This window comes from Rhinolophus ferrumequinum, chromosome 27 (assembly GCF_004115265.2).
Source record: "Rhinolophus ferrumequinum isolate MPI-CBG mRhiFer1 chromosome 27, mRhiFer1_v1.p, whole genome shotgun sequence".
NCBI classification, from domain to species: Eukaryota; Metazoa; Chordata; class Mammalia; order Chiroptera; family Rhinolophidae; genus Rhinolophus; species Rhinolophus ferrumequinum.
The window spans coordinates 626,854-651,365 of record NC_046310.1 but is presented as its reverse complement, the minus strand read 5'-3'; the positions used below and the strand labels follow the sequence as shown (position 1 = coordinate 651,365).

Genomic DNA, 24,512 nt, shown 5'->3' with positions numbered 1-24,512 from the left:
TGCTGCTGCGGTCCCGTCTCCTGGCAGCCAGGTGAGGAGGGAGACCTGAGCTGCCCTGTCATTGGCGGGTGGTGTGATCATGGCCCTGCCAGTGAAGCTCTCTGGGCAGAGCATTTGCGAAGTGGAGGGATGCTGTCCCCCCCTCCGAGCTGCAGGGTCAGCCGCAGCAAACCAAAGCCCGCAGCCAACACGAGCACGGGCAGACGGCGAGTGGAAGCTGGCACCCTTGAGGACCCTCTCCTGGGGACAGCGGGGGCTGAGGCTGTGCCTGGCACCTGAGCTCTGCTCCCATGGCTAGCCTGCGCTCTGTTTTTGGCCAGACCTAACACGACAACCCTGCTTCCTAGGAGGGGTCCCGCCTGTACCCCAAAGATGGTGCCACTGCTATACTCTCTGCAAGTGACCCAGACCCAAAGTGGCAGTGCCCCAGTGCTGGGGGGTGCCAGCACCTTTAAGCTTTCAAACTAGGAGGATGCCCATGATGTACCCCAATAGGGGTGTGGAGGCTCCCTCTGGTCAGGGGTGGCCAGCAACCAGGGCAGGGAGTGGGCTCAGTGAGTAGGGGCCAAGGGTGCTGCTCCCCAAACGGTCACCTTGCTTCTCTGCCCACTTCCTGGGCTGCTGTTGGGAGCTGGCCGTGAGCCCAGTCAGGGAATGAGCACCCCCAGAGCGTGCTGATAGCAAACCTTCCGGCCCTGGGCCCCACTGGCCGTCACCCCTGACGGCGGCCCCAGGCGGCAGGACTGACAGGCTCTTGGCTGTACCCACACTGTTCTTTCTGCGGAGGTGAACTTGTTTTATGGCCAAGTCGGGGGGCATGCTGGGAACCTGAGTTTCTAGAATCCTCCAGGGAGCCTGTCCGGACAGTACAGAGGTGGGCACAGCCACACAGCTCAAGGCTTGTATATATTACCAACATCTATGGGAAACAGACACAGCCGTTCACACAACAGCAGGCGGCTGTGGGGCAAATGTCGCTTTGGCATCAAACCTCCCAGTCCAGCTGCTGTCTGTGGCTCTCCTGCCCCTGGAACCCACGCCTGCCAGCCCTGTGCAGGGGCGCCCTGGCCCGGGAGGGGTTTGGCGCCCTCCTCCCTCGCCCCCTGGCCTCCCGCCTCTCAGTGTCTGCCACTGCCCTGCACAGAGGCTACCAGCCCACAGCTTTGCCCAAGGGCTCCTCAGAGGCCTGAATCCTGGCCCTGGAGGGCAGCGGGGCTGGGCAGGTGACATCCCTGTGGCACATCTTCCCTGGATCACACGTCCTGTGCAGCTTGCGAGCTACGGGGGCCCCGGGCATGCCATCTTCTCGGTGATGGGCTAAGAGGACTCTTCTTGTCCAGAAACTTCAGCTCCAGGTAGAGAAAAAATGCTCGGAGAGCCTCAGGAATAAGGAAAGGGAAGCAAGAAGAGATGCCGCCCTCCTTGAGCACGGCCCAGCAGGGCCATCGTAGCGGTCAGCAGTGGTGGCGCGGGGGTCTGTGCAGCCCTGGGAGGCGAGGCCTGGGCCGTCGGGGCCATGGAGGGTGGCACCCGTTCCTACTGCAGCAGCTTGGGCACTTCCACCTGTAAGGGCAAAGGGAAGACCGGTTAGAGGAGGGAGCCCCTGGCACCTCCTTCTTCTGGGGGAGCAGATACCTAAGCCCATGTCTGAGGTGCTGACACAGGCACCATTTTTCCTTTTCTGTAAAAGCTGGCTGCCATCAGTGACCACTGCGAGCGACTGCAGTTGGGGCCGTCCTTCATCTCTGGTGTGTAGCCCCAGCTGGCCATGGGTGCGGTCACCCAGGGAGGCGGGGCTTTGGAGAGCAGGGCCCAGGAGGGCTGTGTGTGTGTGGGGTGGGTGCTCCCAGACACCTTGGGGATAGGTGGTCGGACGGGGTCGCTGCCCAGGGAAGGAATCAAGCCGGGGGTAGGCGAGCTCCTGGAGGAGAAGCAGGTTTGGCTGTAGGTGGAGAAGGTGGGGCTGCAGTGAGAGGTGAAAGGAAGCTCCTGGAAGGGAGGCTAGCTCCCTCCGAGGGCCATGTGTGCGGTCTGTCTGGAGTCAGGAGGATGGACCCCATGACCCTGGGCGTGTCCTGCCTGCAGCCTGATGCAGCTCCCTCTGCACCATGCCCTGCGGCCCCCCGCCCCCCACACCTACTTAACTTCTTGAGCTGCTTCAGGTTGCTGGAGCGGATGGCGGCCAGGAGTTGGTCGCGCGAGTTCTTCTCCTGGGCAGGGAGGACTTTGTCCCCCATCTTCCTCTGGGTGGCTGGTGACAGTGAGTTCCTCAGGCTCTCCATGATGAGCGGTGGGGCCAGGGGAGGTGGCGGTGGGGGGGGAGCAGCCGGAGCTCCCCCTTTCTTGGGCGAGTTCTTGGGGGAGGCCTTTGGCGATGGCTGCGGGGAGGGTTTTGGGGAGCCCTTGGCGGGGGCCCCGACCTTGGGCACTGCCAGCAGAGCGGCCTTCTCGCCGCCGGCCTGCGCCTGCCGCTGCTCCTGCAGCCGCTTCTGGCGCTGCCTGTCCATGTTGCGGCTGAGCAGGCCGGTGACGGCCATGCGGGGCCCGGCCAGCTCGAAGTGGTAGCCCAGCTTGAGCAGCGTGCTGTTCTCCCGCAGCAGCTGCGCCATCTCCATCTCCGTCTTGCCGCCGCAGATGTGCCGCTGGTTGTGGAAGCGCAGCTCGGTCAGCGTGCTGTTCTGCAGCAGCGCGCGGAACACGGCCAGGATGCCGCGGCCCGTGATGTGGTTGGAGTCCAGGTTGAGGCTGGTGATGGTGCGGTTGGCCTTGAGCATGATGGCGATGGCGAAGGCCACGTGGTCGTCGGCACGCGTGTTGGCGAGCGCGAACACCCTCACCGCCGTGTTGAACTCCAGCGCCTCGGCGAAGCGCACGAGCACCTCGGTGGTGATGCAGTCGGAGTTGTTGACGTTCACCTCCGTCATCGTGGGGTCGTTGCTCCGCACCCGCTCCAGGGCCTCGTCGAACACGCCGGGCGCCGCCTCCTCCGGGCTCGGGCTCGTGCTCGGGCCCCCCTCTGCGGCCGCGCTCCTCCCCTCGGGGCCGGGGTCCCTTTCCGGGGACGCGCCCTTCCCGGCCGCCCCGCCCTCCTTCCCGGCATCCGCACCCCTAGCCTGTCCGCTCGCCGGCTGGTCCGCCCCCGTCTTGCCTCCCTCCTTCGTGTCCCCTCCCTTCTCGTCCTCGTCTCGGCTCAAACCCGGGCTCTTATCGCCACCTCTCTCCTCCTCCTCCTTCCTGGGGGCAGCCCTCGCGTCCCCCCTCGCGTCCCCCTTCGCGTCCCCCTTTGCGTCCCCCTTCACGTCCCCTTTCATGTCCCCTTTCACGTCCGCCTTCGCATCCCCCTTCGTGTCCCCTTTCGCGTCCCCCTTCGTGTCCCCTTTCGCGTCCCCCTTCACGTCCCCCTTCGTGTCCCCTTTCGCGTCCCCCTTCGTGTCCCCTTTCGCGTCCCCCTTTGTGTCCCCTTTCGTGTCCCCCTTCGCGTCCCTCCCGGCCTCTGTCTTATCCACTGCAGCCCGGACCCGGCCCCTGTCAATGCCTCTGATGAGTTTCTCCCCCTTGGGCTGCTCTGTGCCTTTGCCGTCGGCGTCATCTTTGTCCCTCGAGAAGCTTTTCTTCAACACCCCCATCTTTGGCTTCCTCCCCAGGTCTGAGTCCTGTCTGGGGCCCGGGGCCTTTGTGCTGCCATCTCTGCCCCTTTCCTCTCCGTTCTTGGCGTCTGTCTTGGTCTCCACTTGCTTGCTTTCCTAAGAATTTACAAAAGAAAAATAAACATGAGGAGCTGGCTGGACAGGGAGCGGAATGAGGCAGGGGGTGTGTGGGAGCCCTGACATAACCGCCTGGGGCTTCCACCCCTGAGGACACCACAGAAGGAGGGGGCTCAGGCTGCAGACAACGGGCTGACATCACACCCAAAACCTCGGGGCTCCTGAGACACCAGGCGGACACCTGGGGACGCAGTTCCCTCCAGGGTCCTCAACTGCCTGGCACTGCCCTATTATTCTGCCCAGTGGTTTACAAGGAACACGGGCAAAAGGAAAATCACTAATTCTGGTCCTGTCTTTATTTAAAAGTTTTGGCTTTGTGTCCATCATGGCTTTTTGCATTAAGTTTGATGTCCTACGATGTCCATGAAAACACCAGTTGTGGTGATCACTGAGCGCCCCGCACTCGGTGTCCCACCGGCCGGCAGCGCCCCATCCCGGCTGCACCCCCAAGCGTAGGCCACTGGTTCTCAGACCCTGTGATTCTATAGCCAACACCTGTTCAAAGGAAAAAGGGTGGAGGGACCAAGACAGGGCTGCTGACATCTATTTGAGCCGTTAGGGGCATCATACGTGGTCTGCTCGCATCATTGTCCTGAAACTCGAGGGGTGAGGACACACCTGCACCCCCAGGACGTGTGACTTTCTACAAACCCAGTGTTTCCCTTGTTTTTTAGTAGAAACTGTGCTGAGGAACAGGCCTGTCGGCGAGGAGCTCTGGGGCCCGCCCGGTCAGCCGTCCTGTGACTCACCGAGAACAGGAGGATGGTCTGAGACCAGATACGAGGACAGACAGACAACGCCAGGGCCACCGGGACCTCAGGGGCGGCATGTCGGCGTGTCCTTCCCTAAAGGTTTGTAAGAGAAGAGACTGGCCTGCTCATTAGGAAGGCCTCCTCTTTCCAGAGTGCGGGGGGGAGGGGGGGCCTCCATCGCACCCTCTGGCCCAGAGGGCTCCTCGCCCCACCCTCCCAGAGAGGCCCGAGAGCTGCTGGGCGCTATGGAAACAGTTTGTACCTGAGCACAAACACATGGCCCTGGGGACCAGCCTGGGTTGTTTAGCAGCAGAAGTCCTTGGCTGCTCTGCTGGAGTCACAACAGGCGGCCAGGGGGCACAGGGCCTGGTGACACAGGCCCTCGGAATGTGCCTCTCCCTCCCCTTGCCCGGGGCCTGGGCAGGGCTAGGGGCTCCCTGGGGCTATGGAGATGGACCAGGGGCACACAGCGCCCCCCACGCTCACTCTGGCTCCAGAAGAGGCGGTGACTTGACTGTACCTTTCTTTCAAAGGCAGGAAGGGAGGCTGTGCCCCAGGAGGCACTGCCGAGGTCCCCATGGGCCCTCTTGCCGAGGGGCCTGTGACCTGCCCGCCCTCCTTTCCCCAACCCCCAAGTTCAGTAGCCGCCCCCCCATGAATACTGCCGCCCTCTCTCCCTCCGCTCCCCACATGTGCGTCCTGCAGGACTTCTCAGAGCCCACCAGGCACTGCCCGGCTGCCCCCTGAGGTTCCCACGCTGCTCACACAGGCCTTGCTTAGGAAACTGGGGCCCCAGAGAGATGAAAACTTAACCAATTTCTCCTTCCAGGAGAAGGGGCTTCAGACCTCTCAGAGCAGCAGCCAGCGAGTCGGGGGGACCTCCACTGGCCCTCCCCCTTAGAGGTCATGCTGCCTGCCTGGCCTCCCCCGGGGGCCTGCGCCTGACTGCCCCCCGCACCCTGCACACCACCTCCTCCTCTCCCGGCCTGGCCCACCTCAGCCCAGGGCTCCCACCCAGAACCACCCCCATCAGGACTCAGTTTCCAGCTTTAACTCTCTGCTGCCCTCTCCCCTGTCCCGCTCTCAGGGTCCTTCCCGACCCTGGGGGATCTGCCACGTGTCTGCTCTTGGGGAGGTGTGCCAACCCTTTAAAAAGAGCCAAATGAAAACCAGGCGGGGGTGTGGGGGGGCTGATTAATCATCGTTTTCCTCCAAACAGCCAGGAATGAGCAGGCCGCGCTGGCCTGCTGCCCAGAGCTCAGACACGTTGCCTTAAAAGGAGAAGGAGCCGGTCCTCGGCCAGTTGGGGCCAACTGCTTTGCTTCTAGGACTGGTTGTGCATGCACCCTGGTGACCCCCACAGGTCATTCCCGGCCTGTGTCCCTTCCCCTCAGGGTAGATATGACAAGGAACCTCCACCAAGCTCAGGCCACGGGCCAGCGATGACTCCCCTTTGGGAAAGCTTCAGGATTGGGGAGCGCAGGGGGTGGGGAGTTCCTAGGGAGGCAGGCGAGCAGCAAGGATGAGCCTGTGAGTCTCCAACAACCTGTGACATGGCTCAGGGAGGGGCAGCTCCTTCCCCGATGGCACGTGGTGTGGCTCTGTGTCTGTCACTGGGTTAGGACCCAGGTGAAGGGTCTTAAGTCGGCTCCTGTGGGCGGAAGGCAGCACCCTTGTCCCACGTGGGGCCTCCCAGGCTGCTTCCGCTGGAAGTCTTACCTGATTGGACAGAGCATTTCACCACCTGCACCACCGAAGGGGCAGAGGAGAGAATGGGCTGCCTGTGCCCAAGGCCCTAACCATGAGCCCTTCTGAGGGCAAGGCCCCGGTGCCCTGTGAGCTCACACTGGCCACCTCGGGTCCTCTCCTTGCCAGGAGCAGTGACCTCTGCAGACACCCCTCTCCCCCACAGATGCCGGCTGGCCGGGACTTCTCAGATGGGAGGTGAAGGCCCAGGACCGCCTCTGCTGGTCAGCTGACCTTCCAGCCACTTGCCTAGGAGGGGGGCAGAGCCAAGGAGGGCAGGGGCAACTGGTGACAGCTGCACCTCACAAGTGATCTCACTGTCACCAATTCAGGTGCATGGCCCCTGCCCCAAAGCGAGGCGCAGCTGGCCCCTTCAAATGTTCAGGGCCCAGCGCTAGCTGTGTCCCCCAGGGCTGCCTGCTGGGGCCCTGAAGGGTTTAATCTGGAGGCACCCACACACCCCAACTCAGGCTCCAAACTGCAAGCAGGGACTCTGGGGTCCCAAACTCTGCCATCAGCTGACTGTCCCCAGGCCTGGGCAGAAGTCCCTGAGGATAGTAACGGCCTAGGGTGTGTGGAGTGAGCTCATTACCCAACTGGCCGGCTCCTTATTCTCCTGGGTCAGGGAAGGCCAGTGCTTTCCTGCGTGGCCTGTCCCAGACCTGCTCCCAGGGCTCGAACCCCTCGCCCTCTCTCATCCCTGGTCCTGCCTGCACCAGGGCTCCCCACCAGCCACCACGTCTCAGAGCTCGATGGTACTGTCCTGCTCTATGAACGCAGCCCAGCAGAGTGCTGGGGCCAGGGCCGCACTCCCCAACCACCTGGTGACTTCTGATAGCTGGCACTGCAGCTGCCAGGGTCATCTGTCTACAAGCGAGTGCAGGGAGACGCTGGCCCCGGGTGGCCACAGGGCCTGGCAAAGGTCCCTGGGACAGCAGCTCCCTTACAGGGCTGGTGGGAGAGACAGGGCAGGAAAGGAGCAGGGCCCAGGGCTCATGGGGACCTCCTGCTCCATGGGGCACCAGTTCTCTCACTGTTTCCCACAAAGACAAAGAGTGTGGGTTCTCTTGACCGGAAGTCCGGGGGCTTAGCTGGCTTTTGGGGAAGTAGCAGCCCTGGCCTGGGCATCATGGGGAGGACGGCAGTGCCTGTGTGGCAGCAGTCCTCTCCTCAAGCAGACACAGGTCCTATGACTGACAGTGTCCCCTAGAAAGCCCCAGGTCCCTTCTGGGCCATCAGGAGACCTGGGCTCATCGCAGACCCTTCTGCCTGCACTGGCATGGGTACACACGGGCTTTGCAGCCAGCGCCTGTGCGACAATCCCAGCGGTGCCCTACCCGAGCTGTGTGACCTTGGGCAGGTGACTTACCCGCTCTGAACCTGTGCTGTGATACACAGAATGCCACTGAGCCAGGGAGCTCCTCACGGGGTTGTACGTGGAAGACCCAGGCCTCAAACCGAGCGAGGGCCTGATGCCAAGAAGGGCTTGAGCCGGAGACGAGCTGCCACGAGCCGGGCCTCCGTGGTGGCAGGTGGCAGGAAGGTCCCCTCCTGCTCGAGGCACCTGACCCCTGCTCAGTACTGTTTTGCAGGGTGACATGAAGCACTTAGCCAGTGGTCGGTGGAACTACATTTTGTTCTCTTCCATGAAAAGTGAAATGGCCACATCCCACAGCCTGGACAGCTGCTTGGAGGCCAGAAGCTGGAAGGGGGCAAGTCGCTTTGGAAATCTGCCCTAAACCCACCCAATCCTATGTCACAAGGCAGGGGTGTGGTGGTGTGGGGACAGGTGTCACCCCCTCTAACGGGGTGACAGCGACCTGCGAGTGCTGGGTCCTATGTGGACCTTGGGGTATAAAGAGGTGACTGTCCTCTTGGGCCAGCCCTCCACCAATCCCCACCCACTCCCACTGCATTCATCAGGAGGTGTGTGTGCACAGCGTCCTGGGGACACGGTGCGGCAGCAGGTGGTTCAGTCCCTGCATGCCAGTGTCAGTGCAATCCACACCCGTGAGCATAGTGAGCAAAGTCGGGGGCTTGTGCCCCTCGTCCCCCAAAGAACTGGAGCCAAAAAACGCCTCCAGCATGCTCAGGGCTTCTGAGGGGTCACCTCGGTCACCCTGGGGGCACGTGTGCACCTGGGAAGCTCTGAGCTGAGAGCTCTGGGGTGCCACGTGCCCACACTTACCGCCTGCCCTTGCGCTGCCTCCCAGGCTCAGCGGACAGCCCACTGGGGAGCCTGGTGCGGGGCAGGCGGCAGACCGCTCGCAGGTGGTGGGGCCTCAGGTCTGGGAATGGCACGGAGCTTTCTAGGGACAGGCAGGGCAAACTCACGGGTCCCTCCTAGAGGAACCTGGAGGACCTCAGCCCATGGCTTTGAGCCCAGTCCTTCTAAGGGACAGGGTCCCTCGTCTGGTGCCAGGGTGACCCCTCCCCAAGCCCTTAGCCTGGGAGCCGCAGAACCCAGAAGCTCTCCAGCCTGGCCACCGCTAACCTCAGCCAGTGCTTTCAACACGCTGCTCCTAACTCACAGGGCCAGTGTGGTGGCTCTGGCAGGTGGTCACCCTTATTGTCTGTTTCACAGAATATGTTGACACCCCACATGACCACTGCCGTGTGAGGAAACTGGGAGCCAGGCTCTAGAGTCTGAACTTGGCCTCTGTGCTACGCAGGGCTGCGTGCGGGGCTGCACATAAGCCTTTCTTCCCCCTAACGCCCGGTCCGTCAGCCTTCACGCCCGGCTGCCCAGCTCCGACACAGGGGTGCTGCCAGCACCCAGGGCACCTCAGCTCCGGGGGCCACCTCGGTGTGATTAGCCGGGGGGCTGCGCAGGGGGCAGGGCTCAGCTGCAGCTGCCAGGAGCCCAGGACTGTGGACTCCATGAGCTCGCCGCCTCCGGCTTCCTTTACTGCTATTCCCTAGGCGGTTTCATCATGGCCCTGCTGACCACCCCAGGACCTTAGAAATACACTTCTGAAAATTCACCACCGTGAACAGCCCAACGCAGACCTGAAGTTTGTCACCCAGGAGTCACACATATGCGTAGGGAGTGAGAACCCAATGCCCTGTGCCTGGTGCTGGGCTCAGCCCTGCGGGTGAGGGGGCTGGGAGAGGCCCCAGCGCTCCCCTGGGTTTCAGTCCAGTCTGGGGGGAGGCCCCTCTGGGAGGGAAGGGCCCCATAGCTCTGGCCAAGGCAGGGTGGGGGGAGGACAGCCTGGCGAGAATGAGGCTGAGGCCTGCCGCCCGCTGCCCCTCCTTGCACCCCGCGGCACTCGGGTCTGTCGTCCAGTGTCCCCCGTGTGCCTCCCCCCGTGAGCTCTCCCACACTGCCTGCCAATGAGGCTCAACCAGAAGGGTTTGTGTGCTGACTTGGAAGAATAAACCCAAAGGCTGACGGTGCCACTAGGAGCCTAGGGAATAGGGCAAATGAGTGAGTGACAACACTGTCATTTGAGGTGGACGAGGGAGGCGAAAATGTGCTCTCCACCCACTCACCAGTCAGAGGCAGGCCCAAGGCTGAAATGACGGTGGGCTGGCTCAGCAGCCAGCCTGGCCATCGCGTGGAAGGCCCAGGACCTCGTCTGATTTCTTAGCCGCCGGCTCCCAGAGCCACCCCCCCAACCCTTCACCCCAGTGCCCTTAGGCCAGTGGGGGTTCAGTGAGCAGGGCTGTCGGGAAGCCCAGGGCAGGCGGAGCTAGGGGTCCTGCAAGGGGTGTTAGGGGTAAGGGGCCAGGGCTCCTGGGAGAGCCCTCCCGGTCTGGAACAAGCCCACCTTCCCACACCCTCTGCCAAGGAGACCAAGCCTGAGACCACCCTCATTCAGGGACCAGGCTGCACGTGGCCCTGCCCCGTTTGTGCCCTCCGAAGCTGGCTCTCCCAGCTCCGTCCCTTTCCTTTCCGCCCAACACCAGCTGGGGGTCCACGCTGGAATGAGACCCGGACTCCGGCTTGTCTGCAACAGCTGCCCTCCCTGCTTCCCCTCTGATCGGGGTCCTTCACGTTCTGGCAAAACCCCTCCGCGACCACGCCCTGCAGGAAGGCCCAGCTCTGGGTCTCAGGGCCTCCCGGGTGTGGGGCCCCTAGGGCCTCCTGAGTGATGCTGACGGCTGGGGTGGCTGGGGTGACGACAGTGCCAGGTGGGCAGGAAGCTTCCGGTAAGTCAGCTGCCCTCCGGATGGGGTTCCCTGGCCTGCAGCACGTCCCCTGCCCCCAACGCCTCACGGCAACCATCTCTGCTACCTCCTCCCAGGTATGAACAAAGCACTCATGGGGAGTGCCCAGCTTTCCGCCCGCGGCTGTCACTCCCTGGCCCCCCTTGCCCTCTCCGGGTCCCCCTCTCCCGCGGCTCCTTCCTGCCCCCTCTCTGGTAAGGCACCCCAATCCCCGGCCCTCCCAGGTGCTGCCCTCTCTACCCTTTACACCCAAACTTCCCCCAAAAGGCATCTTTTCTGATCCCTATTCGTTGTGGTCCAACGCAGTCTCCCCGCAGCCCCAGCATTCCGGGGAGGAAAGCTTCCTTCAGGTCGTCACAGGCCTCTCGCGGCTGAATCGGCCTTACAACTTGTATTCCTTATCTCGCTCCATCGCTTGGCAAGCATCTGACAGAGCTGGCCCGGCAGACGTGGTCCAGGGAGCCCTGCCACGGCCCCGCGCACACAGCCCCTCCGGCTCCCTCCAGGCCGGTGCCTGAACGCGTGTTCTTATTTAAGCCCCCCTTGTTCTCACCGTCAGACCCTGGGGGACAAGTCGCCTTGGCACTCTGCCCGCTCTGTTCTTTGCTTCCTCCCAGCACGGACACGACCCCAAGCAAGCCTGGAGAACACCGCAAGGGGCCACTTAAAAGTAAGCCGTTTGTCTGAGGGCTGGGTCCCCCTGCGGCCCGGGCTGGCCGCCCACCCAGGGCTGCAGCAGGAGCCACACAGCCAGCTTCCTGCCCACAGTAAACAGAGGCTGCAATGGCTGAGTCAGGACTGGGGGCCTGGGCCACGCGCTCCCAGGGCTGGGCGCACGGCTGACCGCTGTGCTCTGGCCATCTGATGTCCTCCTAACTCCCGGATGGGGCCCCACACCGAATGCTTCTGGGCCTGACAGGAACACTGGACACGGGATGGCCAGAGTGGGGGCCCTTCAGCCCCCGTCCTGTTAGACCTCGGTCAGCTCCCTGGCCCTCCCATGGCCTGCTGTGCTCAGGGCACCAGCTCTGGCCGCCTGTCTTCTCAGCCAGAGATCTTCCTAAAACACACACAGGTTCAGTGGCTGCTGTGCTGTCACATGGAGTCCAGACCTCTGAGCTTGGCACGCAGCCCTTCAGCCGACCTGCGTGGCCTCTGCCTGTCACCTCCTCCACACTGACCCCGGCCACAGGGAAGCACACATGTGCCTGTCCCGGCCTCACGGGTGCTGCTCCTGACGCCAGGACGTCCCCTCCTTCTCCGCCTGCTGTTGGGGGACTTCGCCGGTACACAGACCTCGGGCGCCCGCCGCCCCGCCGCCTGTTTCATCTCCTCGTGTGTGCCCATGCACGCTTGGCCCATCCTCAGGTCATTTCAAAGCAATGGCAGGTGTGATTTCACATAAACACTTCCGTGTGTAGCTCCAAACTTGGAAAAGACACCTGTGACACATTCACCTGCCTGAAACACTGTCGTCGTCATTCCGCTCCACGGCCCAGCCCCGGGTTCGGGCCTCCTTGTGCCCTTGTAGCAGGCACAGCTCACCTGCTTGTCACCTGTCTGCACTTGTCACAGCTCAGTCGCGACCCCTGGACTAGATGGTGAGTGACGTGAGGGGACCTTCACGTCTGTCCCCGGCACTGGGCTGCACAGAGCTGTGCATGTTCTCAATAAATATTTTTTGGGAGGTGGTGAAAATACGTCAGTCCCGCATCCAGTGGCCCGACCAGGTGGGCTGTGCTGGAATATTTCTAGTGACAGGGAACTCAGTCCTTTCTGAGGAAGCCAAGCCTTTGTTTACAAAGCTGGCTCGGAAAGCCCTGTGGTTCCGGGCCGTCCTGGGGCCGCACAGAACCAGGCACCTTTGTCGGCAGCATGAGCGCTCTGTATGCACTCCCGGTTTACAGTTTATAGCGGCCTCTCCAGGCCAGAGGATTTCACCTGTGAGGCCGAGCCCCTCACTCCATCACCCAACCTTCCCGACTGTCCCTGGTGCCATGTGTCTAGTAAGTCACCTTTCCTGTTTTGTTCCCTCTCCCCTCTCCCTGTGCCCACATGACACACTGAAGGAGGCCACCTCTGAAGCTTTACTCTGCCTCCTCCCACTCTCGGCTCCCGCCGTGTATTCCCGGGGTCCTGACTGCGTACACGCCACTGGACATCCCTGATTTCATGCACCGGCTTCCTGCCGTTTGCTGCTTCTCTTCCCCTACATCTCGACTTCCCCCCAGTACAGTGAGCAAAGCCACCTCCCAATTGTCCTGGGGCTTAAAGACTCGGCTTAAAGAGGCTTAAAGACTCGTGCTCAGCTGCCCTCCAACCCTGACTGGCTCCCCAGTGGGCCCTTCTCTCAGCCAGCAAGGGGCATTCCCTGCGCCTCCTTGCACCTCAGCTGCTGGGAGGGACTGGCTGGGGAGCTGGGACAGCCCTGCAGCCTGAGGGGAAGACTCCAGGACGCTGGCAAGGCCTGGAGCCTGGGGAATGGCGGCTTGGTGGCTCAAGGGGCATCCCTCTACTGAGGTAAAAATCCCCCGGAGTCAGCCTTGGAACCCACGACCCCTGCCCTGGCCATAGCCCCGCCTCCCAGAGACTTGAGCAGACTGTGCAGGAGGCCGTCATCAGATGGCGGGAAGGGGACAGGCAAGGGTGCAGTGCGTACCCACGGCTGTGTCCCTGCGCGGCCCTTCCAGGGCATAAAGAGCTACAAGGTGCAGCTGCCATCACCCGAGGCTGAGATGGACAGTGAACCCAGACCCAGAGCGTTCTGGGCAGACTAGAATCACTTGGGCACAGGAGACTAGGCAAGAGGGAACAAAACAGGCGAAAGGTGACTTCCTGGGGACAGGCCGGTGGGGATGCCTCTGTGACAGGTGACGCAGAGCTGTGCCCTGGGCCAGAGCCTGCACACTTCCCCCCTCACGTCTCAGACGGACGGTCAGGGCCTCAGCCAAGGGGCAGTGGAGCCGGCACAGGCTCATCACCAGAGTGACGATCGGTCAGATGGGTGTTTCACAGAGCGCTGTGTCTGGCAGCTGTGGAGAGTGGAGCTGAGGCGGGACAGAGTGCAGGGAAGAGGGCACCGAGGCCCCCACACAAGTCCAGGCGGGCAGTGAGGAGTTCCTGGACTGAGGCTGAGCGGGTGGCACAGGTGACGTCGGCGGCATTGCCCCACAGGGGCCCGTGTGGAAGCCCAGAGGCCGAGCGCACCTGGAGGCACTGGTGCCTTGGCGAGCTGGCCCTGCAGGTGAGGGGCTACTGGGTGCAGGTGCCCGTCCTTCATTCCCCGTGGGACGGAAGTGCTGCTTTGCTCTAACTGCTAGGACGTGGACTAGCCGTGGTACTTTCCAGTGTGTCTGGGAGCAGAAGGATGGACTGGCTGACCTTCCCTTCTTGACGTCCTTCCGACACCTGGAACGTTCCAAGGCTGGAGGCTGATTCTCTCTTTAAGTGGCAACAGTTCTTTCCTCCCAAGGCAAAGGGACCTAGGTCCATCTCTGGGCCACACAGACAGACACGCTCCCGGGATCACAGGGAGAGGGAGGTGGAGGTCTGCCCAGCTCGGGCTCCACCCTCTAAATGACACCACGGGTGCCTCGCTTCCTGGGCTCTGGGGCATCTGCCCTGCAAGGCCGACCATCAGCGCCGTCCCAGGGCCCAGTGCACCTTTCCTTTCCTCTTGCACGTGCATTTCCCCATCTGGCCTAAGTCTCAGCTGGAGGAACAGCGTGTTAAGGGCTCTGTTTGTCACTATTTGGCTGGCTCTATCTCTCCAGGGACAGGCGCCAAAGCCACGGCAGGAGCCTGTACTCCTTGAGTCTGTCTGGAAAATCTATTTATCGGGAACCGTGCAAATGTCCAAATACAGGCAGATGGCTGGGCCCAGCACGTGCTGGGCTGTGATACCAACCACTGAAGAGGAGATTTGGGGAGACTTCGAATGTAAGAAAAACAGCCGGAAACAATGTGTAGGTGAGTGTGTGTGTGCACAAGATGACCTCAAGTGTCCGAGGGAAGTGCAGGTAGAACCACACCCTCGGAAGTTTGACTATGGCTACTGTCTTTAGCTAATAAGACGAAGAATTACTGGTTATTTTCTCTTGTTCCTATGTCTGTATATTGTCTACAACGAGCCTCATTACACGATGACTGCAAGTTATTTTCTGAAGCAGTAACACCTCGGTGCTCTGTGCACCACCCCACTCTGCCTGTAAGGCGAGGATTGCAGGGGCTAGAAGTAAAAAGACAGTCTCCCCACCCTGAAAGGTACCTGGCCTGGAACGCTTGAGTCTTCAGTGCACTGGGCTCCTTACTGGACATTCTCCTGGTGAGTTAGAAATTACAGTATGTTTTTGGCAGTAAAGGACCAGGGATGGACAGGCCGCCACTAAATGGCAAGTGGAAGAGATGCTGGCCCGGGAAGCAGTGAGGTGACCCATCCTGGGGAAACCTGCTGGGAGCAAAGTGGCCCAGGGACAGCCGGTGTCAAGTGGCATTCCAGGAGGAAAATGGAGCCCTTGGTGCCTAGGTACCCGCTGTATGTAATGAGTTAATTTCTCTCCTGTGTGTCTGGAATGGGACCTGCTCTTCAGCACCTGTGGAGGGTTGAGGAAATAGTCACTAAATTAATTTTCTATGGGGCTTAATTCCCTTGCAGAAGCCTGGCGGAGAAAAGTTGGTCGCTTGTGATGAGGACCCAATCCGAGCTGTGCGCCCACAACTCTGGCTCTAGTCAGGCAAGTCTGTGTCCACAGGGCCACAGAGCCTGAGGGCCATCTCACCCACACATCCAAACACGGGCCCCCCAAACGGGGCCACATATGTGGGGGACGCAGGGGACTCTGCTCGTTGCAAGTCCTCTGCAGGGGCCATGTTGGTTTTTCTAAATCTAGAGGCACAGCTGCTGAAGTCCAGATATTTTAGGGAAGAACCCAGATGATGGGAACTGAAGGCTCAGCTAGCTGTGTATGAAGCAAAGTATTAATATCCTTTTCGGGTGGATCTGTGGTCCCAGAGATCACAGGCAGACTTGAGTGGGTCAGGCTGGAAATGTCAGCCTGTAACCTCAGATCCCTAGAGAGCTGGGAAAGAGAACAAGAGCAGAAGGAAAACATGAAGCACATTAGAACTGAGTCCTGCAGGCTCACTCTGTCCAGAGGAGACCGAAGGGACACATGGCAGTAACCAGCCCAACAACTGGATCCCAGAGTGTCCCTCTCTGCACTGATTCAGGCGGTTGTTTATAGAAACTGGAAAAAAGGCATCACTGCCAGTGGGCCCTTCATTTGAGGATTTGGATGCCAAACCTCTTTCAAGTAGTCTCAAAACAGGACAGATGGTTTACAGGGTGTGTAGATCCCACCAAGTATGACAAGACAGTATTCATGCTTTGTTTGTTCAGCAGCAGACGTTTATCGAGCCAGCCTCAGGGACGAGATGACCGAGTCAGGCTGGCCCTCAAGAACTTGGGGGAAGCACAGAAACAGACAGTGCAGACAAAGTGCTATGTACGTGGCACAGACAGTGACAGAAGGGGCAGACGGTGCTTTGTGAACACAGATGGAGGGGTCAGGAAAGCAGAGAGCTGCTGTCACCTGAGCCGAGCCTTGAGAGACGAATGAGGAGTGAGAGCTCAGCACTGCAGCTAGAGGTGGTGGCAGGGCAAAGGCCGAGGGAGAAGGAAAGGGGGGCACCTCCGAGGACGGAGCAAAGGGCAGACGCCAAGCAGAAGGGTATGTATTAGTATTTATTAGCCAGACAGAGAAGGAGGAGTCGTGTGGCCACGGGCCTTCCCAGCCGTGCTAAGGAGCCTGCACTTTCGTGGAAGCTCTGCTGAGCACCCGAAGCCTCTAGGCAGGAGACGGCCAGCATTGTGCTGTCACTGTATAATCAGACACTGGCAGCTGCGGGGAGGCCACAGGGCAATGGGTTGAGAAGAGGGGCAGAGGGAGCAGTGGGACCATGGCGTTTTTCTGGCTGACAAGTGGTACGGTGACAGCAGGAGGAGTGCATCCCCGAGAGGTGCTGGGGACTGGGGGGGCTTGGGGCAGGACAAGCCCCGAGTGCCCACCGTGTAGGTGCCACCTGCCTCTGCACCCCAGTGGAGAACGGACGCAGCAGGAGCAGCGGGCTGAGGGGTGGGCTGGGGTGATGATGACTAATTTATTTTTAGACAGTTGAATCTGAGACACTTGAGGCGCCCAAGAGGAAAGCGAATGATCTAGAACTCAAAATAGAGATCTAGGCCAGAGATAGAGACACAGCCTGTGGGCGGCGGCGGATCCGTGGGGTTGGACGAGGTGCCACGCAGACGGCACAGGGAGGCACAGCCCTGGAAAACAACATGCAGCCCTTCGAGGAAGGGCTGCTCTGTGAGGAGACCGGGCAGAAACAGCTGGAGAGGTGGCCAGAGCACCGGGCGAGTGCGGTGTCTGGGCGCCGAGGGAAGCCGGCGCTCGCAGACGGAGCGAGTGGGCACTGCCACAGCGGAAACAAACAGGGCACTACTCCAAGTGTCCCTGCAGGAGCAGTAGGAGGTCCTCCCTGGGAGGCCTCGCCAGGGACAGGAGACGGGAGAGCAGGGGCAGAACCTGCGTGTCTGGCAGCTCATATGTTTTCATAGCGGAAGAGGAATTTGAAGGTGTTCTCACCTGAAGGCTTCAAGTTTCTCAGGGAAATATGACACTAGGTCATCCGCTGAGGTGAAAAGAGAGATGGTGGGACAGGGAGGTGTGGAGAAAAAGGCGAGCGTTTGAGATAAAGAGGTAAGAGGGACGCGGAAGGGTTGTGGGCAGCCTGGGAAGGTTCTGGGGTTCCACGCATGCGGTGTGTACCTTTCTGCAGGTCTGACCAGCAGCTGGGGGCACGTGCCATGTGGTCGGTCTCACCCAGGCTGGGGCGCAGAAACGGAGGGGGCCCAAGCACGAGGCCTGAGGATAGGGTTGAGGATGGCCCCAGTAAAATCAGAGCTAAACAGGGTGTGTAAAGCAGGAAGGGAGCGGAAGTTGAGGAGTGTGTCCCCACTGGGAGGAGGTAAGTCATCCTGTGGCGGCCGGGCGTGAAGTGGGACACACCTGTAAGCCACCACCTTTGGGCAAGTTAGAGTCCTGGGCAGGGGGTCTGACCTGGGTTTTCATCAAGTGTGCGTCTCGATGGGGGGTCAGGAGGGCAGAAAGCAGGACGTGCTCTGAGGACACGACGGCCCTCACACGTGCTCTGAGGACACGACGGCTCTCACACACGTGTTCTGAGGACACGACGGCTCTCACACGTGTTCTGAGGACACGACGGCTCTCACACGTGTTCTGAGGACACGACGGCTCTCACACACGTGCTCTGAGGACACGGTGGCCCTCGCACATGTTCTGAGGACATGATGGCTCTCAGACACGGGTGGGCGTCATCAGAAAGGACGATGCTGGCAAGCACTCGCTTAAAAGCCTACAGTTTGCAAATCACTACGTTAGACCTTCTCTCAGCCTCTGTACTCCATCTTCAGGGAGACTCTCCAAATCAGGCCGCAGAACCCCTCTTTATAGGTGGAGAACGTAAAAGTCACTGTGCATTTTCTCTGACCCAGAACCCAGTCCTAGGTACATTCCCAATTGAAATGACACCACAAGACACCCAAAATGTACAGAAATGTTCCCAGCAGCATTGTTTATAAGATCCCCAACTGGGAACAACCCGATGTCCATTAGCCGTGAAGTGGATAAATAAACACGGCACGCTCGGCCAGTGCAGCACCGCGCAGCAGTGACAGCTTAAGAACTGCGGGCACCAGAGCAGCGGAATGAGGAGTGAGAGGTCGCACTGCAGCTGGAGGTGATGGCAGGGCAAAGGCCGAGGGGCTGCTCCTGGCGCCGACAGGCCTGACTCACAGATACACACAGAGAACACACTGTGCGGCCTGTGTTTACAAACAGGCCAGGCTGGCCCCTGGGGCTGGAGTCTCCCCCAGGCTCCGGTCCTGGGGGAGCACAAAGGGCGCAGAGAGGAGAGGAGGCTGGGGCAGGGTCTGCGACTCCTGCGTCCTGGTCACCTTGCCCGAGTCCCTGATGCTCTACATTTGCGTTTTGTATGTAATTGATGTTTCAACAAAAACATGTGTGAAAAGAATCCATTATCAAGTAAATACGCCACGCAGAAGGAAGACACTAAAGAATGAAAACAGAAGCAAAGCTTATAAACATGAGATGCCTGCGGGAGACCACACGGCTGGTGGTCCAGCTGGGAGGAGTCCGCCCCGCCCCGCCCGCGGGCCTTGCCACCCCAGCGCATGTCTGAGCACAGCAGCTGTCAGCCGAGTGCTGGGAAAGGACCTGTGTGTCCCCCTTCCCCTTGGGCACAGGTGGCCTTGGGGACAGGAGGTGAATGCACAGGGATGAAAATCTACAGGATTTTCCAGCAGCTCTGACAGCTGGCTGTTGTCCGTTGACTGCTCCTGTGGGGGCTTTCATCCCTGGCAGTGTTGTCACGTTTCCTCTGCCTTGCGCCAGGAAGCACCTGTGGCACTGTCCCAGTCCCCAAGTCAGGTCAGCCTGAATACACTTGCTGGTGTTGTCTTCCCAGAGCAGCACCTCACACACCAAGCTTGCCTTCCTTTGTCACCCTGACGCATCCCTGCCCGTCTGCTGTCCTGCTTCCCCACAGGACAGGACGGCAGGCGCCGAGGCCGAGCCTCGAGTCCAGGCCTCCCGCCCTTCTCGCCTCCCTCCCGTGTCATCAGCGTCCTGTCTACGGCACTAGCTGGTCGGCATCTGACTGAGGTCCGGAGAAATCCTTGGCGCCAGTTTCCTTCCTACCTCTCTGCTTCCTGAGGCTGCGGGTGCCCTGCGCATGTGGCCCACGTCGCACTCACCCTCCACCAGTGAACTCGCGCTCCCCAAGCCCCAGGGCCCCCCCCCCCCGCCCCCCATGCTTGCAGTTGCTATAGTTGATTCTGTTCTCATCTTGGTAACTTCTCAGCAGAACAGACATGGGGATGGTGGGACCCTCCGGTTTGCTCAGCCCCTCTCTCACTGGCTTCTGTGGAACCACTTAGCTTCCTGACCTCTCTGTCTCCTCTCCCAGTGCCTCGTGGGGCGCAGTGGGGACCCTCTCTGGTCCTTCTCCGCCCACAGCCCCCCCTCAGTGGTCTCTTCCAGGCTCATGGCTTTAAACGTCATTTATACATGGATGCTCCCCAACTCGAAACCCCAGCCCTACGTCCCGCTGAGCTCCACGCGGGTCCGCCCTGCGCTGACCCCACACTTCCTCATGCCACGAGGCCTTCCGACTACAAGGAACTGAACTCGTTCAGCTCACAAGCCGACCGCCTCACAGCCTGCCATCCTGCTGTTTCCTCGTTTAGTCAATAGCATCAGTCACCCAAGAGCTCAGGCGGGGCTGGTCACCCCAAGTCCGTCAGCCAGTCCCATCTGTGCTGCCTTTAGCGCTTCCTGAGTCTGACCTCTTCTCCTCAAACCGTCCTTCACCTCTTGTCTGAACCACTTAGCACGTCCACTGTCCCAGTGAGGGGCCGAGGCAGGGCCAGCCCTGGCCCCGGGCACTCCACTCACTCGCCATGAGCCCGCCCCCCTTCTGTGCTGGTTACGCCAAGAGAGGTCGCAGCTGCAGGGCAGCGCAGCCTGGTCTGCAGGGGCCTGCGTGCCGTGGCCCAGGCCTTTCCTCTTTCCCCACCAGGCAGGCCTCTGAGCACGAGTGTCTCGTCCTGCCCCACCCCATGCTCTGTCGCTGTTACCGTGTGTGCGCATGCACACGCGTGTAGACTTTACATGGCCGAGGACAGCACCCTGACCTCTGTCTTTTGTGCTCCCAGCACCTCATCCGGCTTGCACTCGGCTTGACCGTGGGGTGCTGACACTGGCACGGACACACCAGGGGGCTGAGGCCGGGCAGAGAGGCCAGTGAGGGCTTTGTCCCCGAGTCAGTGGGACCCAGACCGGGCCCTGGACAGCCACTGCCCCTGACTGCCGAGCCATCTCCAGTCCGCCTGTCCTGCTTCCCTCTCCACTCGCCCAGCCAGCCGGCTCTCATACCGCCGTCCTGAGAGGGGGTGGTGCTGGGGGCGGTGGGCACGGATGCCTCAAAATCCATCACATTGAGTCTTCTACATGTGCAGATAGAGATTTACACCCTAACGAGCACAGGGTAATGACAGGAAGGATGAGAATGATAAGAACAAGCCCCTGTGGACCCCCCCACCGGTGCAAGGAACAGCCAGCTGCGGCCCAGCTCTGCACAGAGGCCGTGCTTGTGCTCCAGGGAGCGCTTCCACATTTGTCTAGTGCTGGCTGGGTGCCCTCTCTTGCCTGCCATCACCTACTCTGCCCTCCCCACCGGGCCCCCAGGGCTATTTAGGGTGAGTATCCAGCGGAATTAGTCCCCTTACGGGAAGGCTGAGAGCGGAGGCCCGTGCTGCCCAGGGGCTCCCGCAAAGCACAGTCTGCGGGCTCTGCAGCAGTCGGCGCCTCCCGAGTGCCCCCACCCTGCAGAGATACTGTGGACACTGGGCTGTGACCTGGGACAGATGGGGGAGGAGGTGTTAGGGCCCGTGCGCCAGTGACGGAAGGTCAGGAGGCTGGGCCAACAGCCACGGGCCAGTGGGGCTGCTGCTGGTTAGTTTCTCCAGTTTACCGGGGAGAATCTGAAAGAGCTCCCCCATCCCCAGCTCAGCTGCCCAGCTCCTGGCTGAAGCAGGTGCTAATCCTGTGCCCCTGGGAACGCCAGGGAGGAGCCGGGCGGCAGGCTGGAGGTTGTCTTTCCCACTTGGGAAGGAAAGAGGACACACGAGCTGACCTGTTGGGATCCGGTTCCTGAAATCGGAGCCAAGGACACGGTTCACTGCAGCAGGCTGCACACCTGCCCAGGACTCTGTCCTCTACCTGGAGGGAAGGGCTGGGTGGAGCCAGCCGAGAGCCAGCTCTGCCCCTTTAATGGGGGGCGGGAGAGCAGCCAGGGGTCAGTGCCCTGCTAACATTCATTCACCCTCAGAGGAAGGGAAAAGAAACTGACGTGACAGCAACGAGACATCAGGATGGTCATACACGCCTGGTGTCAGTGGGGCCTGAGGCCTGAGGCCAGAGCCTGGGGTGGCTGGGGACATGTTCAGGACACAGGTCAAGTCCCCCCCAGTCAAGACCCACCCCGCACGAGAGCCAGAGTCTGACTCCTGGGGCTGCCCCCCCAGGAAGACCCAGAGCTCAAGACAGGCCCTTGAGGCCCATCACGCAGCTGCTACAGGACCAGGCGGCGGGCAGTCTCAGCTCAGACTCGCCGCGGCCACGTCGCTTTGCGAGAATTCCTGAGTCCGCTACGTGTTTTCCATGACAGTTCAGTGTCCCTGTCTAAGAGACACGCACCCTTCACAGAGCATATTCACGACACTGTCCCACCTACGAGGGCCTAACCAGGATTCCCTAACACACGAGGCGCAGGCGGGATTTACGTCCCCTAACCCACTCCTGCTTTTAATAGGTCCGCTCTCGGGCGCTGGGACGAGCTCCCAGACCAGCCAGTGTCACAGGCACCGCTCCTACGACGACACGTGAGCACGGAGCACGTCTGGTGCTCTGTAGGTATGTCCTGTGATCCTAACTGGACGATAAGCACAGGGCAGGAGTTGGCTGTGTCTGCAGCAACAAGTGTGCACCTGGCAGGCGTGAGGGAGGCGGGGCGGGAGGCGGGAGGACGACTGACGAGGAACAGGAGGAACGAGGCCTGTGAGGAGTCTCCTCACACTCCCTGCCTTGGGGGTTACGAGTTTCAGTGCTTGCGGCCTCGGGAGTATCTTTCTGGGTATCTTGCGGGAGCCACTGGGCACACGGCAGGCATGGAACCTGGGGGGGGGTGCGGACTGCACAGTGACACTTTGGGGTCCACGTGGGGGGTTCACAGAGGAGCCAGAGCCTTGGGGGCATTTCGTTTCTTTCCTACGACTGGATTCCCATGTTGAGGCAGCGGGCACTCACAGGAGGCCCTTCTCTCATTTCTTCCCCAGATGTGTTCGTATTTGTTCATCACTGTCGTTGGCAGACACCCTGCCCGAGGATAATGCCTTCTGAGCCTCCCGGGCCGGCGGAGGACGGACACAGACCCCAGGTCCTCTGTGTCCCTCTCCCTTGTCCCCTCCCCTGCCTCCCCACACGAAGGAGCCAGGGCCATGGCCACAAACGTGCTGCGTGCGACAAGTGTCTGACAGGCATGTCACACAAGTTCCAGATGACACCCTGCCCTCCCCTCCCACTTCCTCGGTGACAATGATCCTGTCACCTGAAGCCCTGAGCGTCAGTTTCCACAGGATGGGAAATGAGGAGACCGAACGTTTTCCTCCAAGAACTCACAAGTGATGGACAACGTGAGCGAGCCGCGAGCGGGTGCTCAGTGGGAGAGAGCCAGCCGGGGCGGGTTTCCTGCTAAACAGCCTTCCCTGTGACAAGGGGTCTCCAGTAGCTCCCAGGTGGAGCTACTCACTCTGTCCCAAGAAAACCCACATATGAACGCACCCTGCACGTCAACCCTGGACGACAGAAAGCAGGTTCTGCTTGGGCAGAAGCTTCCAGAACAGTCACCCTCGCCCCGCCTCTGTCCCCTGAGGGGGGTGGGGGCAAAACGCTGCTGGGAAACACCTCCCGGCCCAGCCCCAGCCCCAGCAAAGGGCCCTTGCTGGCTAACCAGGAAAGGAGGGGGAGATGCTCCCTCGAGAGGCTCCTCTAGAAAGTGCACCCCGCTTCCCGGCCTTGCAGCTGAAGCCACACACTCCCCGCCCCCCCTGGCGCAGGCCCTCCAGCCCCGTCGTGGGAAGCCCCTGCCCACCTGCCCCGAGCCTCCTCGCACAGTCCACGTGCCATGAGCTGCCCCAAGGGCCAGAGGGCTTAGAGATGAGCTGTTCTCCACAGGAGGGTTTAGCTTTCTCTTCTCGGCTGGCAAGAGGCTGCAAGCATCGTTCTATCTTTCCACCCCTGCTCACAAGAGGACGGGATGAGTGTGAAGGAAAACCCACAGGGGCCAGGGGCCAGGATGCCGCCCAAGGACACCCTGCAGGTCCTCGTCTGACACTGTGGCAGTCGCGTCTGCCAGCACCGCACACTCCTGCTTTTACAGGAAATGGGCCGGCTGCCCACCGCCCAGTCAGGGCATGAGATGGGTTCTGAAGCTGGACCCTGTACCATGCACTTTTCTCCTAAGGCAGAAGCCCCGGCCACGCACAGGGGCTCCAGCCCTCCACGCGCCCCTCCCTCTCGCACTGCGCTCACTCACGTCCACGGACAGCTCCCTCTGCATAAGCTTCTTGGTCTCCTTTTCGCAGAAGTTGAGCATGGCTTCCCGGCTGTAGGCGCCCGTGCACGGCCTCTCCGTCTGGTTCTTCTGCCGCAGCCCCACCGGGATGCTGCCGTCGGGGTCCACCACGTCCAGCTCCTTCTCCAGCTCCTCCATCTCCTCGGGAGACAGGGTGGACAGCAGGCTGTCGATGTCCGGGTCCTCACTCACCTGCCGGCGGTACTTGGCTACCTTGGACATCCTGGCAGGGGCTGCAGCAGTCTGGGGGGCGAGCTGATCTGGACGGGGCACAGTGGGCTCGGGCGCAGACCCCAGCGGCGGGACGACGTGCCACAGGTGCTGGGCTGGTAACTGGGAGCAGCAGCCTCCCCACGCCCAGGGCTAGTGGACCTGGCTGAGACCAGCGGCCAATAAGACGCGGTGACTGCCTGGCCCTGGAAGGAGAGGCCAATCCCCCAGCGGGGGTGGGCCTGCCTCACCGTCAGAGCGGTTTGAAACTTGAGGACATTCCAGAGAATCTTGGAGCGCTGTGTGACCAAATTTAGTACAGAGCATTTAGCCTTTTAAAGACAAGGGGGCCACGCCATGAGAAAAAGATACAAAAATGCAGAGGCTGGCAGACGCAGGTCCCAGCCCGGGAGCGCTGGGAGAGCAGGGACAGCCGTGGGCGTTCGTGCCCTTCAAGAGCAGAGTGACTTCTCGCGGGGACGGGGTGGTTGTCTGGGTGCCCTGTGGTCAGCGCGAGGCCCACCGACTCCTCTCTCCTGTCTTGGGTCACGTCAGGGTCATTTACAGCCCC

General features: G+C 61.1%; 1 protein-coding gene across 1 annotated transcript; it reads right to left on the bottom strand.

Moving 5' to 3' along the window:
* Nucleotides 1-887: 887 nt before the first annotated feature.
* LMOD1 (leiomodin 1) lies at nucleotides 888-24,270 on the bottom strand. The gene is made up of 4 exons (XM_033099643.1): nucleotides 23,693-24,270; nucleotides 3,324-3,743; nucleotides 2,145-3,230; nucleotides 888-1,563 (listed from the first exon to the last, which is right to left on the bottom strand). Exons 1-4 carry the CDS (start codon nucleotides 23,951-23,953, stop codon nucleotides 1,537-1,539), a joined length of 1,794 nt encoding a protein of 597 aa, XP_032955534.1. The 5' UTR covers nucleotides 23,954-24,270; the 3' UTR covers nucleotides 888-1,536.
* Between the last annotated feature and the right edge of the window lie 242 nt (nucleotides 24,271-24,512).